The sequence below is a fragment of the Dipodomys spectabilis genome, unplaced genomic scaffold (assembly GCF_019054845.1).
Source record: "Dipodomys spectabilis isolate Male_0828 unplaced genomic scaffold, ASM1905484v1 ptg000231l, whole genome shotgun sequence".
NCBI classification, from domain to species: domain Eukaryota; kingdom Metazoa; phylum Chordata; class Mammalia; order Rodentia; family Heteromyidae; genus Dipodomys; species Dipodomys spectabilis.
Genome location: NW_024870908.1, coordinates 8,001,632 through 8,017,343, shown reverse-complemented (window position 1 = coordinate 8,017,343; position 15,712 = coordinate 8,001,632). Strand labels below are relative to the sequence as shown.

The 15,712-nt window shown below is 54.7% G+C and overlaps 2 protein-coding genes across 3 annotated transcripts in view; one reads left to right on the top strand and one right to left on the bottom strand.

Moving 5' to 3' along the window:
• The window catches only part of Ift140 (intraflagellar transport 140), a 56,959-nt gene extending 53,261 nt beyond the window's left edge, over nt 1–3,698 (bottom strand). The window contains exons 1-3 of one of the 2 annotated variants that reach the window (XM_042698156.1): nt 3,654–3,698; nt 2,011–2,188; nt 479–700 (exon numbers count right to left, since the gene is read on the bottom strand). In XM_042698156.1, coding sequence (XP_042554090.1) covers nt 479–700; nt 2,011–2,157 — 369 coding nt within the window. In that variant the 5' untranslated portion in view covers nt 2,158–2,188; nt 3,654–3,698. The remainder of the gene's footprint in view (nt 1–478; nt 701–2,010; nt 2,189–3,653) is intronic. The other variant, XM_042698157.1, reaches the window with a different exon arrangement.
• A 1,174-nt stretch (nt 3,699–4,872) lies between these two features.
• Cramp1 (cramped chromatin regulator homolog 1) overlaps nt 4,873–15,712 on the top strand; it is a 48,674-nt gene continuing 37,834 nt past the window's right edge. The window contains exons 1-3 of the mRNA XM_042698245.1: nt 4,873–4,893; nt 6,350–6,687; nt 14,547–14,740. Coding sequence (XP_042554179.1) covers nt 6,351–6,687; nt 14,547–14,740 — 531 coding nt within the window. The 5' untranslated portion in view covers nt 4,873–4,893; nt 6,350. The remainder of the gene's footprint in view (nt 4,894–6,349; nt 6,688–14,546; nt 14,741–15,712) is intronic.

Genomic DNA, 15,712 nt, shown 5'->3' with positions numbered 1-15,712 from the left:
ATGAAAGGCAAGCGCTCTACCACTGAGCCACCTTCCCAGCCCAGTCCTCAAGATTCTTATCTGCAATAATCTACTAAAAAAGCCAGAAGTGGAGCTGTGACTCAAGTGGTAGAATGCTAGCTAGCTCTGAGCAAAAGAAGCTCAGGGACAGCACCTAGGCACTGAAGTCAAGCCCCAGATTGTACATGCAAAAAAAAAAAAAGAAAGTAACATTTAAAAAAACTAATGGTATCTGGGACCTTCAGACATCTCTATAAATGCAATTTCCTAGCAAAGTATTTTTTTAAAATTATGGACATACATTGACCATAGAATGTGATCTTAGAAAGACAACTTTAAGACTTGCTTCTGAGATAAAGTAAAACAATTTGAAACGATATCTCACAAGATCAGCTCTATCTGGGAGCCTGGCCTTTAGCACGATTTGCCTGTTGCATCCTTAAGAGCATGGTGGGAGATGGAGACTGAATGTGCTTACCCTGTCACCAGACACCAGGCAGCTCCCACTGGTGCTCCAGCTGAGGATGGTGATGTCGGCACTGTGTGTTGTGGGCACTGTGTGCTGCTCCTTGTCCTGCTTGTTAAATACTATCACTTCTCCAGTCTCCCAGCCGATTGCCAGGACCAGCCGTGTTGGGTGCCAACAAAAGGAAGCGACCCGGAAGGACCTCTCGATGTGTGTGTCTGGCACAGGCTCACCCTATGTTGGATGAGAAGAAAAATTCTGTATTATAGATATTGGTGGCTACTTAAACAATTTCTGCCTCTGGGAATGTAGCTTAGTGGTACAGTGCTTGTCTAGCATGAATGAATCCCTGGGTTCGATTCCTTAGTACCACATAAATAGAAAAAGCCAGAAGGGTGCTGTGGCTGAAGTGGTAGAGCATGAGGCTTGAGTATAGAGAGGCTAAGGGACAGAGCCCAGGCCCTGAGCTCAAGCCCCAGGATCAGAAAAAGAAACAACAACAAGAGTCTCTGCCTCTAACATCAAGAAGCTCAAAGATGCAGCTAAATTTCATGCCTGGTGCCGTTGGCTCAGACCTTTAATCCTAGCTACTCAGGAAGTTGAGATCTGAGGATCACAGTTCAAAGCCAGCCCTTAGCAGGAAAGTCCGTGAGACTCCAACCTCCAATAAACCACTCAGAAAACTGGAAGTGGCACTGTGGTTCAAGTGGTAGAGTTCTAGCCTTGAGCTGAAGAGCTGAGGGACAGCGCCCAGGCCCAGAGTTCAAGCCCATGAGTGACCAAAAAAAAAAAAAATAAAAAAAAATTCAAGAACACCAAGGGCTGATGGCAATAATAGAAGCTAAGAGGTCACAAGACAGACCATGGCCCTACCAATACCTGGATGTTAGACTTTTGGTCTTTTTTTTTTTTTTGGTCTGGTTGTGGGGCCTGAACTCTGGGCCTGGGCACTGTCCCTCAGCTCTTCAGCTTAAGTCTAGTGCTCTACCACTTGAGCCACAGCACCATTTCTGGCTTTTTTCTTTTTGCTTATGTGGTGCTGAGGAATGGAACCCAGGGCCTCATGGATGCAAGGCAAGCGCTCTACCACTGAGCCACCTTCCCTGCCCAGACTTCTGGTCTTCATAGCTGTGAGAGAGAATGAATTTCTATGCTTTAAGTCACCCAGTTTGTAGTAAGATGTTAATTGAACCACAGTAAACTACTCCAGTTTCAAATGGTAATGCGAAGTGGAAGACAGAGCTAGAACTGACAAGACAAGGGCTAAGTATCCACAGACCATGGAAATTAACCACTAATTGACTGTGGAACCTGTCTTAAACATTTCTAATCACATACTCAAACCTAAATGGCAGTGGTAAAGAACTGCCCCCAAATCACAGAATTCATGATATTGGAATATGAGCCTAGATGAGAATGGATGAGGGAAAAACTAGAGCAAAGCAAATCTAATATATCTTCCCCCAGCCACCCCCTACTCAAGAACAAAGGAAATACAAGAACCAGAAGCTACTACAGTCAGCGATGTAGCTCCAGGGACTCACTTGTTCCAGGTAGATGTCCACACTTCCTCCTGACATTGTGCCAGTGGAGGCCACTGCCAGGAATGGGTGGACAGGGTGCCAACTGATGTGGGACGGAGACCCAGCTGCATCTGGGGCTTGGATTCGGTGATCAAAATAGAGGGCCATGACAAAACACAGGCCTAGGCAGGGCTGAAACCTAAGGGGCAGAGAGAATTAAAAAGAAAGAAAAGAAAAGAAAATCAACTAAGCAGAGATACATTAAAATTACAAAAAGGAAGCAAACTTACCATCATGATACATTTGACAGCTTAAAATAGCTCCTTTGGATAACTATTTAGAAGACAACTTTGTTTGGAAGAGTTAACAGAGAAAAACAAAAATGAGAAGCAATTGGATATGAAATGACTTTGGATATGATGGAAAATAAAGTGCATATCAGCAGAGGATGGAGAGCATGAGAGCAAATAAGCTAGCACAAAAGCCCAGACTAGAAATACAATTCTTGATAACTTTTATTCCAGTAGTAAGGACGATTTCAATTTCTATAGCTGCCTTTAAAACAAACTGCCCGGGGCTGGGAAGGTGGCTCAGTGGTAGAGCGCTTGCCCTGCATGCATGAGGCCCTGGGTTCGATTCCCCAGCACCACATAAGCAAAAAGAACAAAGCCGGAAGTGGTGCTATGGCTCAAGTGTAGAGCGCTAGCCTTGAGCTGAAGAGCTGAGGGACAGCGCCCAGGCCCAGAGTTCAGGCCCCACGACCGGACCCAAAAAAAAAATAAAAAATAAAAATAAAACAAACTGCCCACAAGAGGGTCTCCAAAAAAAAAAAAAAAAGAGCATTCCTGTCCTTTACAGAAAGCATAAAACCTCAAGGATGTTGTCTAGTTCCAACTCCCAAGTGGTATAGAACAGAAATATTTCCTTGTTGGAGAAATCAGAAACACAAGCCAAAGTAGCTGTAGGAAAGATGGACCTGATTTACTACAAGAACTTAATCAGTGGCATTCTATTAGCGTCCCCAGGAAACACTCTTCCACCGAAAACTGGCAAATACAGAACTCAGGGGGAAAGGAAAAGCATTTCACTATTCTATTTGCTTGACTCCCCTCATCTTCATCTTTAGGGCCTAAATGTGTCCCTTAAGGGGGCTTTTTGGGAAGAATGCTGCGCTCAGCGGGTTACTTCTCGATGACAATGTCAGGGACTCAAGGATGGGTTCCAACATAGGCTTTCGGGGGCGGACACCAGTGGCCACCCTCTGTCTAGCCCTCTAGGACGGCTCTGGGCACCTATCTGACGTCTGAAGAGCAGGAGGGGTGGGGCGGGGGAGCGGTGCAGCGTCCCCAGCTCCAGGGTTCCCCTACCCCCCTTCCTTCCAGTGCCCGAGGCTGGTGCTGACCGCTCCACACATATCCATCCACCCCCCCAACAGCAACTGGTGCCAGTCGGGGTGCCTAAGACTGGTGGGGAGTGACTTCGGGAGCCAAACTCGCCACGGAGGAGGAACCCGAGGCCCGGTTCCTGTCCTCCCCGGCCTCGGCAGGCCCGAGTCCCGCGGGCCGGCCTCCAGCCTCCGCCCTGGCGGGACCCCGGCCCAGTCCTGACCTCTGCAGGCCCGTCCGCAGCCCCCCTCGGACTCGGCGCGGGCCCAGGGCACTCACCTGGGGAGGGACCACGGCGCTGCCCGCGTTGCCCCGACAACGCCGCGCGACCAGGCGGAAAGAGCCGAAGGCGGCCGGCCGCGTCCGACGCGCCTCCCAGGCGCGGCCCCGCCCCGGAGCCCGGCGGCGGCGGTTCCTCTTCAGCTCCCGCAGCGCGGCCCTAGCGGCGTCCCGCTCCCCGGCGCGCTCTCCGGGTTTCGCTCACCCGCCCCAGGTCCCTGCGGCCCACCGGCGGCCTAGTTCTGGCGCCGAGCTGCGACCCGAGGCCGGCACATCCGGGGCCCGGTCGGCGCCGTTCTCTCGCGGCGCGCCCTCGGCCCATCAGGCCGCGCCCGCGCCTCTGGCGTGCGAGCCGCAGGCCCAGCCTCGAGGCCGCGGCGGGCAGCTGCGCGCCTCCCAGCTGGCGTCCAGTCCGCCAACGGCCGGTGAGGTGCCGGACAGCAGACGCGGCGACGGCACGTCCGCGCCGGCGGGCCAGAGGGCTGAGGGGCGCTGGGCTCGCCTGCAGGGGGGGACCCTAGCTTTCAAACCTCGGTCTGGTAAACACTAGTTTCAAGAACTCCCTCAACGCCATGATGAGGGGAGGGAAAAAAGTGACACGCCACACCGCGGCGTGCGAAGCCTCTCACCCGCTCCCCACCCGGGTTCGCGCGCGATTCAAGACGCCGCGTTGAAGCGGCGACTTCTCACGCATCCGTCAACACGGCGGCAGCCAATCGCAGCCAGGGTGCTGAGCCCATTGGCTGTCGTTCCACCAATCAGAAGCGACGCACGGGCGCGGGGCCGGAGTCACAACACGCCTGGCGTCGCGAGCCGTCCCCGAATCCCGTGCGTGAGAGCGCGCTCGCCCGCTCTGGGCCAATGGTAGCTCGCCCTGGGGGGCGCGTCCGCCGGAAAGCTCCTGCGTGCTCGCCCCCGTCCGGGACGCCCGCCCCGCCCCGCCCCGGAGCCGTCTCGGTGTCTCCGGCGGCAGCGGCAGCCGGAACTGTGCTGCGATCGGCGGTCCGGGCCTCCGCGGCCGAGCAGCGGCGGTCTGGGCGTCCGGGGCCCCGTCAGCTGCGAGCCAGCTCGCAAGGCCGGACGTGCGGGGCCCACATTTCTCGGTGACTGCGGCCGGTCCGCGGCCATCCGCCCCGCGACGCGGCCTGGCCGCAGCTGCCCGGCCCGGCCAGTTCTGCGGGCGCCCGCGGAGGCCTGGGGGCCCGGGAAGCCAGGCTGCGGCGGGGCGTGGATGAAAAAGGTGACCGCAGCCTGCGTTCGGAAGTCGCCGGGGAGGCCGCGCGGCGCGCGCGGCTCGGGGGCCCGCGGGGGGGGGCGCGGGGCGCACGGGGCCCGCGGGGCTGAGGGGTCGCGCCGCGTGCCGCCGAGCCGTCCCGGCCCTCGGGGAGGTGCGCGCTTCTCCCACCCGGGAGCGGCACGGAGGGTGTGGAGCGGGGCCGCGGCCCGCCGTCCCGGCGCCTCCCACCTTCAGGAAGTGACGGACTCCCGCCCGAGCCGCCGCCGCCGGGACGCGGCCTGGCGCACGGGCGAGCGCCTCCCGTGCCGGCCGGGTCGCGCGAGGAGGGTCCCGGGCGCCCCCACCCCGGGCCCCAGGAGCAGGCGCGTGGGGACCTGGCGCTCGGGTAGGTGGAAGTGAGTTGGGCCGAGCGAGCCCGGGGTCGGGAGCCGTGGGTTCTGCCCCGGCCCGGGTGTGCGTCCTCGGTTCTCCGTGGTGGTCTGGAGCACACACGGTCAGCGCTCCTGCTCGGTCGAGTCAGGGTTCGGAGCGACCCCGTCCAGCAGAGGGCGAACCCCGTTTCGTGGCCGTTCGCCCCGGAGTCGCGTGCCGCTGTGCCTTTCTGCCCCGGTCCGGGTCTTTGCGGAGGGACCCCGGCCGCCGGGCGTCCGCCGCGGTGCGGAGTCGGTTCCTGTCGCGGGGTCGCGTGCGGGTCTCCCCGGTGAGTGGGGACGGGCGCGGCCGTCGCCCCGTCTCGCCGGCCCGGTCGGCGGGGCGCCGGTCCCCGCTCGCCCCTGCGGTCCTCCCCGGGCGAGGGTCCCTGCGCCTCAGGCCGCCCGCCTGGCGTTTGGTTGCGGACACTTGGCGCGGCGGGTCGCGGGCGTCTGTCCCTCGGGCTCCTCGCGCCCCGGCCCGGGCGTGGCCGAGCCGACCCTTTCCCGGGTGTCCCCAGCCGGTTCCGCGCAACAGGCTCTTTGTGGCTCAAGCTTTGCGGTCCGCCGCCCGGGCGGGTCCCGCGCCGCGCAGCCCGAGCCTCCGCGGCCGGCGCGGGCCGTTGCGCGGGGCAGGTGCGCGCCGGGACCCCGCGCGTCTCGGGCGGGGCGGGCGGGCCGCGGGCGAGGGCCGGGCGGCTGCGTGCGGCGCGGGAGCGAGGAGGGGCGCAGGCCGGGCCCGAGCCTCGGCCCCGCGGGGTGGGCGGCGGGACGGCGGCCCCCGGGGTGGGGGCTGAGGCGGGCCGGACGCCCGGCGGGGTCGGGCTGCCGATCCGCCGCGCCCGGGGCGGCCGGCCGGGCGGGAGGGGCGGCGGCGCGGGCCGGGCCGGCGCGGGGCCGGGCGGGCCGGGGTGAGGGCCGGGGCCGGCGCCGTGCGGGCCCCGGCGGGCCGGCGGGCGGCGCTGGAACAAACAACGGCCGCCATGTTGGGAGGCCGGCGGTAAACTTCTGCCCGCGCCTCTCACCGCCCCTCGCCTCTCCCGCCGCAGGATGACAGTGAAGTTGGGCGACTCCGGCAGCGGGGAGGACGGGCTCAAGAAGCTGGGCAAGCGGGCAGCCGATGAGGAGTCGCTGGACGTCGAGGGGCCCGGCGGCGCGGACGCGGCCGAGGACGGCAGCGGCACAAAGAGAGACGGCCCGACCCCGCGGGCCGGCGGCGCCCCCGCGGGCCCCGCCGCGGCGCCGGCCTCGTCCCCGCCACAGGGCAGCTCCCAGGACCAGCACCACTTCCTCCGGTCCAGCGTGCGGCCCCAGAGCAAGAGGCCCCGGAAGGACGCGCCCTGCGCCGTGGGCAGCGGCGGCGCCAGCTCGGGGCCCCGCGGGAAAGGTAGGCACCCCCGGGCCGCGGCCCTGCAGCCGCGGAGCCCCCCGCCCGGGACGGCCCTCCGGGAGGCCCCCTCCGCCCTTCCCGGAGGCGCTGCCTGCCGTGTGTGTGCCTGGCCAGGGCGCAGTTCGTGCCCTTCCTTTGGGCAAGTCCGAGAGATGTCCACAGTGCACAGGGTCGCGGCTGACTTTTCTCAGATGGCCACGTAAAACTACAAACAATAGCTTAGGGATGGGGGGAGAAAGTACCTGCTCTGCGGGTCCCCAAACTGTCAGGGGCTGGGAGTGCAACAAAGGAACCTGCTTTGAAAGCTACAGGGGAGGAAACTGGTAAGAAACCCAAAAAGAATGACCAACAACCACAGGAGTGGACCGGTTCATTGTCCCAACACTCAGGTGTTCTTGGCTTGGAAAGTACCAAGGGCGCAGGGAAGGGACTCCCGGTCCTAGTTGGTGCACAGATGTTTGCCTCCCCTCCACCCTACCCCGTGACCCCACTTGAGGCCCCGCTCTGGGGTGCTCATCCTAGGTTGAGGATGTGACTGCTGGACTGGGGCTCCGGGGTCCCCACTGTGGGAATAAGTAAGTCGCATGTCTTGTGTTCCATGTGCTCATACTTCCTCGTCTGCATTGTGCTCTTTTCTTAACAGTGAGGTAAACTGCTCTTAAATTCTTTGGTTTCGAGCCAAGTTTGCAGCACTTTTTAAAAACAGCAAATATCTCACTGACTCCTGGTGTGTTCTGTATGGGGAAAAATCTTTCACTTAGCTCCTTGGACAACATTAAATTTACTCATGGTAATGGTGGTTATAAAAAGAGAATACCTTGGGGCTGGGAAGGTGGCTCAGTGGTAGAGCGCTTGCCTTGCATGCCTGAGGCCCTGGGTTCGATTCCTCAGCACCACATAAGCAAAAAGAAAAAAGCCGGAAGTGGCCCTGTGGCTCAAGGGGTAGAGCGCTAGCCTTGAGCTGAAGAGCTGAGGGACAGCGCCCAGGCCCAGTGTTCAGGCCCCACGACCGGACCCCCCCCAAAAAAGAGGATCCATTTTGCCAGTGTGTCCCATTAAACTCACTGCTATTCACAATTGATGGGGGTGGACCCCTGAATTCCCTGGGATTAGTAACTCAGTGACAAGTTTTGATGTAAATAGTCTTGCTTAAAGATTTAAGTGTGAGGCAACCTTGCTTGTTTCAGAAATTAAAACTTGCCTCATGTACACATAATTCTGGTGTGAAAATCGCTATAGGGTTAGGAAAACTCTGAATTTGTATCATAGCCTTGATTTTTGTTTTTTTAAAAAAAGTATCTTCTCCGCTAGTTACAGCTACACTTGACCTTCTCAGGTCTGCCCTCACGCACGCAAACTCCTTGGCTTGGACCCGGATGCCCACTGGTTCCCCACACCTCCCATCTCCCAGGTCCTCCTACTGCGCTTTGCTTTTGAGTTTGTGTTTCCATCAGAGGTGTGTCTCTGTCGCGCGCCCCCCTCCCCCCCAAAACCTATGAAAGTAGGGATGGGGGCCCCTGCTGTGGCCTTCAGCTGGGGTTGCTGGGAAGAAATGTTGGTGTAAAGGCACTGACTGTAGCGCTACCCCCTGAACATCAAGGAGGGTTGCGGGGTCTTGATGTCCAGGTGGGTTTTGACAGGGCAGTGAAGGGAGGGAGGTGTGCTTTGTTTTTACAGTTGGGAGGCTTACCCAGGTGGAACAGGTTTCTGGTTGACTTGGTGGGTTATTGATGCTTCTGGTCATGATTCTTGCCCCCGGTAGCTTAGAGCCGAGATTGACTTTTCATTGTGTAGTATTTAGTATTAATAAGATGTGTTAGTTGTGCTTCTTGTGACTTCTCTTTTCCAGTTGTAGCAAGCTAAGCTGTAAAGGCTTTCTCCGGAGGGAAGTGGGAAGTGTTGTCCCCTTTGCGTTGAGCACTCTGCCTGTGGGAGCCCTGAGCTTCCTGCTGAGGGCTCCTTGTGATAGGCCCTCCCCACTAGAGGCTCTGTGGACCCTGCAGACCCTTTGATGCACTTCAATGTTCCCTGGACATTCCCTATCAGGCTTCAGGGAGCATGGTGTTTTGGTCCTCCACAGGAGAGAAGGCCAGGCGTGACTGCAGTTCTGTGTATGTTGTCCAGCCAGTCTCTAGAACTGGTTCTGTGGAGGATCTCTTTCCCGTGGACTGGAAATCTCCACTTGGAGTGGCTAAACAGTGAGGGGTCAAAAAGAAATGAGCATTTTTTTTCTTTGCAAAAAACTTCCACGGGAAAAGCTCACGGTTGAGGCACGGGCAGCTTTTTGTCCTAATCTTTTTGTTGGTTTCGGTTTGTTAAGTTTATTTGTTGTTTTGTTATCTTTAAGTACTTATATAATACTTATGTAAAGGGGTCTCAGCACGGGGGCCTGTTTATGAGTACAGAGTGCCGATGGGGCTTGCCTCTTCCGTCGCCTCTCACATCTGCCTCAGCCCTCCCCAGGCCCTCCGGTTACTAGTTCCATTTTCACATATGGACATTGACTGTTGGGAGTGACAGCTCCTCAGTTGCTGCCTTCCTTGCCAATCTCAGTCCTCATGGACATTGGTAGCAAAGGACTTGGGGAGAAGATGGAGGCCTTTCTTATCCGGCTTTCTCCACACATCTCTGCTTTATTACTCTGAGTCTTTAAGAGTGGACTTTTTTTTTTTTTTTTTGGTCAGCCGTGGGGCCTGAACTCTGGCCTGGACGCTGTCCCTCAGCTCTCCAGCTCAAGGCTACCACTCTACCACTTTTGAACACAGCGCCACTTCCAGTGTTTTCTGAGTATGTGGTGCTGAGGAATGGCACCCAGGGCCTCCTGCATGCAAGGCAAGCGCTCTACCACTGAGCCACCTTCCCAGCCCCTTGTTTTTGTTTTGGTATGTGTAAACTTGTACTGGTGCTTGACCTCTGAGTCTCATACTCCCACTTGGTAGGTTTGCTCATTTGTGACTTGCTCACAGCTGGTGCTTTACTGCTTGAGCCACAACTCCATCTTAGCTTTTTGCTTGTTATTGGAGTTCGAATCTTGAGGACTTTTCTGCCTGGGCTGGTTTGGAACCATGATACTCTGAGCATTTATTTGTTTGTTTTTAGTTCTTCATAGTCTTAATAACAACATAACCACCTTACCAAATTTCAGCCTCTTATGTCTCTATTTTTCCTTAAAATACAAGTTAATTTACACTTTTTTTTTTTTTTTTTTTTTGGTCGGCCGTGTGGCTTGAACTCTGGGCCTGGGCGCTGTCCCTCAGCTCTTCAGCTAAAGGCGAGCGCTCTACCATTTGAGCTACAGCGCCACTTCTGGTTTTCTGGTGGTTTATTGGAGATAGGAGCCTCACGGTCTCTCGTGCCCGGGCTGGCTTTGAACCGCGATCCTCAGATCTCAGCCTCCTGAGTAGCTAGGATTCCAGGCGTGAGCCACCAGCGCCCGGCATTACTTCACACTTTGAAATACAGAAATTTTTTGAAGATGACATAAATTTTTCCCAGCATTGTCAAATCATGACATTTTGTTACCTTCGCTTTACAAGTAAAGATAAAAATAATATATAGCCGGGAGCTGGTGGCTCACACCTATAATCCTAGCTACTCAGGAGGCTGAGATCTGAGGAAAACCCGAAGCTGTGGCTCAAGCGGTAGAGCTCTTGCCTTGAGCTGAAGAGCTGAGGGACATCACCCAAGCCCAGAGGTCAAGCCCCATGGCTGACAAAACAAACAAACAAATAAAATAAGAGGCACAGAGTTTGGTGTCTCTTTCTCTCTTGCGCGCACATGCGCACCACACTTTCTCTTGTATTCTCTTTCTTGCTTTCTATTTTTGTTTGGTGCCCATCCTGGAGCTTCAGCTCGGCCTGGGCACTGTCTCTGAGCTTTTGTGCTGAAGGCTAGCACTCTACCACGTGAGCCATAGCACCACTTCCAGCTTTTTTGGTAGTTAGTTGGAGATAAGAGTCTCACTAGCTCTACTGCCCAGGCTGGCTTCAAACCTCGGCCCTCAGATCTCAGCCTCTTGAGTAGAATTACCTGTGTGAGCCATCAGCACCTGGCTGATTTTCCAAGAGGTAGAAATCTTCCAGATTCCTAATTTCTGCTATTCAACAGCTATGTGGTTTGGGAAAGTCATTTAACCTCTGAATTTCCTCATCTTCAGTAAGTAGGGGAGAAATCTTAAGAACAAGTATTCATCCCAAGACCCTGCGTTCTAGCCTTGCGTTTAATGAAGAAGCAGATGCTGAAGAACAGGGTGGTGTGCTGCTGGGGAGATCTCCCACTTGGTGCAGGGAGGTAGGTTTGCAGCGGGAGCACGGTCAGGCTTAGTTTGTGCCTAGCAGCCCGCCTCAATTTCCCCACCTGTATAAAACATCTGAGCAGTAAATCTGCATTGAAGGATGAGAACAATCTAGGCTTTTGTAAGGATGAGGAAAACCTAGTGTTTTGGAGTTGAAATAACGTTCTGTATTCCCAAGCCTGCTGGGTACTGGGTGGCTGTAGATGGAAGCCAAAGTGCTTTTGTCTTCCCAAGATGGCAGGCAGGCAGACCAAGGCCACATGCCTGCTTTCCTCAGGTGAGCGCTGTGAGAGTGGCCTGCCATAAGGTAGTGGTGTGGGAGAACAGAGAGGCTGTTGGACTTCTTGTAACAGCTTTGTGGGGTGAAGCACAGGGGCCATGGGACAGCTAGGACTGAGGTGGACGTGGACTGGGAGGAAGGGGTTTGTCCTGTGCATCCGGAGCCTGGGGTGTGCCGGTGTGGGGTCAGTGACAGGCAGGAGGAGTCCAGTGAAGTATCCGGGGCCGTAGCCCTGACTGCCATCCAGCATGTGCTGTCAAGGCTCCCGCTCACTGGGAGAGCAAGGCGCTGTCTCTCTGCCGAGGAGCCACTTCCCCCAGGCTTCTTAGGTACTTGGCTTCTTACCATGCGTGTGAATTCAAACCTCTCTCTGGACCCAGAAATGCCCTTGGAGTTGGTCTTTTTTTTTTTTTTGGTCGGTCATGGGGCTGGAACTCTGCCTGGGTGCTGTGTCCCACAGCTCTTCAGCACAAGGCGAGCACTCTGCCACTTGGGCCACAGCACCACTTCTCGCTTTCTGGTGGTTAGTGAGCGATAAAAGCCTCATGGACTTTCCTTCCTAGGCTGGTTTTGAACTGTGATCCTCAGATCTCAGCATCCTGAGTAGCTAGGATTACAGGCGTGCGCCACCAGCGCCCGCTGAAGCTTGTCTTTGACTCTCTTTGGTTGGACTTCTCACACCCCGACCTGGAAAGAATTAAAATTGTCTTCCATCTCTTGTATTTCTTTTCTCCCTTTATCCTTTGCTTTTGCTCTTCTTCTTGGTTACTATCCTAGGCCACCCCCCCCCCCCCCCCCCCAAACTGAGGGTAACTTTTTCTAGATAGTTTCCTTTATGGTCCACCAGAGTGTCTTTGTCTTTGGGCCTCTCTTCTATTTTTATACTGCTTGAGCTAAGCAAGGAAGCCATGTCCTCATCTGAAGTTCCTGGAGTAGATCAGATGGACTGTGCTTTTCTCTGAAGTATGTGAGTTTATTCTACTTTCACAGTGCCTTTGAGGTCTAGAATGCTGGGGTGGTTACATGGGTGATTTCCTTTCTTTGGATATCCAGCTTGCTTTAGTTTCCTCTGCAGAAGAAATATTGCTTAGGAAACATCAGAAAGAAGGACTTAGCCATCTCTTAGCTGACTGCTGGTCAGTGGAAAGGTATCTTGTCACTTTGAGGAATTGTTTGCCACTTCAGGGCCCTATCAAAGTCAGTTTTACTGGTACAGGTTCATTTCATGTCTCCAAGTGTGAGTTACCCTGGTCTTCACCCCTGTGGTCAGTTCAGATATACTTCCATTCTTTTTTCATTTATGATTCACGCTCATCAGATTTACCAATGCTATGTTTCAGTGAAATCTCCCTAACTTATCATGGCATCTGACTTAAGCTGTGTGTTCTTTCTTACATGCACAGAAGACAAGAAGACAAGACGGTTGAAGTTAAGCTAAATGGTCAAGGGCTGGTTGGCAAGCTGTCATGGGAGGAGAGAGTTCATGAGTATTTGTTGTGAAACCGGAAATGACGTTAAAACCCTATATCATGGGTGGGTGATGCAGTGACTGAGCAACCGTTTCTCAAACAGTCCCTCATGAGGAATTTGGGGCTCAGTGCACACCAGATAGCTTGATATTTAGAGCTATTTTTTTGGTGAGAATTTGAACTTAGGGCCTCATTCTTGATAGTCAGGTACTGTACCATTTGAGCCACAATCCCAGCCATTTTGCATTGGTTATTTTCTTTTTTTCTTTTCTTTGTCTGTCATGGAGCTTGAACTCTGGGCCTGAGTGCTGTCCCTCAGCTCTTCAGCTCAAGGCCAGTGCTCTGTCACTTGAGCCACAGTGCCACTTCCGGTTTTCTGAGTGGCTTATTGGAGGTAAGAGTCTCAGGGACTTTCCTGCCTGGACTGGCTTTGAACTGTGATCCATATCTCAGCCTCCTGAGTAGTTAGGATGACAGGCCTGAGCCACTGGCGTCCAGCTGGTTATTTTCAAAGTAAGGGCTTGCCTTATGCCTGGCCAGCCTGACTCTAATCTTGCTACTTGTGCTTTTGTTTTTTTTCTTTTTTGGTTGTGGGGCTTGAACTCTGGGCTTGGGCACTATCCCTCAGCTCAAGGTGAACGCTCTACTGCTTGAGCCACAGCACCACTTCTGGTTTTCTAGTGGTTTATTGGAGATAAGAGTCTCACAGACTTTCCTGCCCGGGCTGGCTTTGAACCATGACCCTCAGATCTCAGCCTCCTGAGTAGCTAGGATGACAGGTGTGCACCACTGGCGCCTGGCTTACCTGTGCTTTCTTGTGCCTCTGGGGAGGACAGACACGGGTCGCAGCGCCCAGCCAGTATGCTTCTCCTGTGACTGGGAAATGTCCAGCCGTGGATTGAGATGGAATCTTGCAAATTTCTTTATTCCAGGCTGACCTTGAATCTTAATCCCCAGATCTCTGCTTCTCAAATAGAGCTAGGATTACAGGCTTGAGCTACTACATATGACTGTATTTTTTAGTTTTCTTTTTTTAACCTTTGTTGAAAAGTTGTTTCATCGTTGGAAGACTTCTTAGTATTTCATGGTCTTACCTTATCCTTACCGGAGGAAGGAAGTCCGGAGGTCAGAAGAACAATCTGCCACCTCCCTTTCCCCTCCAGGCTTCCCTGTATTATATGTTAGCTGTGAGATGTTATGTGTATTGCCTGGAAGGACTTCCAGATTAGGGACTGGTAGGTACTGTATGAGGACTTGAGAACTTCACAGCGCTTAAAAACCCCAGTCTGGATATGCACCAAGAATACTTCTAGCATTATAGGTCCACTGGCTTTAAATGGTTTATATTCTGATGTCCTGGTGTGTCTAAATGAAGGCCATGTTTTGCACACATAAATGTTCTTGAAGTTCACTTCTTTATTTGAAAAGGTGGTAGAAAAGACTGTGAAATACAGTATCAGCTTTGCCAAGGGGATAGGTCTGTACACCCTCTGTGAGTATGAATGTCAAATTAAACATCAAATGTGCAGCATTGCTGTGCTGCTCAGAAAGTACATGTGGTCTCTGTCCTCCTTACTGTTAAAATAGCTTAGGAATCATCTGCTCAGTTCAGGCTTCTGTTGTGTGAGACTCATTTTCTCTGAGTGTTACATGCTGGCATTCCTGGTGGGTGAGCTGCAATGAGATGGTGGGGAGTGTGCCCCTGCCCCCGCTTCCCCCTGCCCCTGCTTCCCCCCTACCCCTGCTTCCCCCTGCCCCTGCCTGCCCTGCCCCTCTTTCTGAAGAGGTTACTGTATAGTCCTTTCTCTCCAAGGAGCGGACAGTGGTGCGTCGTCATCTGGAAGCGTGTCTGGGGTTGCCCCTGCCCCCCCTGCGGGGGGCTCGCGCTCTTCCTCCCGGAACTTAGGGCCCTCAGGGGCTGAGAAGGAAGAAGGCAAGAAGGTGCGGCGGCAGTGGGAGTCATGGAGCACAGAGGACAAGAACACTTTCTTCGAGGGACTGTATGAGGTACGTCGTCGGTTTGCGAAGGGCTGGCCGGTGCGGCCCTCCCTGAGTCCTCACTGCCCACCTTGTCTGTTCCCCGCATCTCCTGCCTCACGGCTGCTGGGTGAGCAGGATTCGTCAGGTGGCCCCAACAGTGGTGGGGTAGATATGCATTTCTTTAGCTCCAACTTTGGCCTCCTGTTTCCTCTTGTGGGACAGGAGAGTGACTGTTACGATAAATTTCAGTGACACACTTGTTTCGTCCCAAGGTTCTCATTGTTTCACACATACCCTGCTGGTTCGGGTATGGTCCTGTCCTCTCTGCCTTTCCCTGGCTGCTGAGTGGGCTGTTGGGGGGGGGGGGCTGAGTAAGGATGCCCAAGTGGATACCATCAGAGTAGCCGCTGAGTCACAGAAGGCACTGCAGCTAACCTGGAGCCAGATAAAGTGCTACAAATACAGAAGTGACTGTCCAGACCCGTTGTCCAGTGAGGTGGCCACCCTCGTGCCCGCTGCTCAACTTCTTTATTAATGCTTATAAATATTCTATTTCAGGTATAGACAAACTGACCTGTGTGTACACTGCCTGATCTGTAGAGTTACACTGGCACACAGCGTGCTCCCTCTCTTTGTGTGATCCAGTGGCAGAGTCAAGTAGTCACAGCAGACGGGGAGTGTCCCTTGAGACTGGCCAGTCCCAACACCACTTAACTGTTCTCCATGCTGGTCAGTGCCACCCTTCCAGATGTTGTCGATAGGAATAATGCAACAGTGAACATCTTTGGGCACAATCCTTTATGTGATTTCCTTGGTGTGTGGAATCGGGAATAGGTTACTCAGTTAATAAGCCTTTTCCTTTTTTTGCGGGGCAGGGGTGGAGGGGGGAGGACACGTGTTGGTCATGGGGCTTGAACTTGGGGCCTGCGTGCTGTTCCTGAGCTCTCTTTCCTCAAGGCTAGTGCCCTGCCACTTTGAGCCACAGTGCCACTTCCGGGT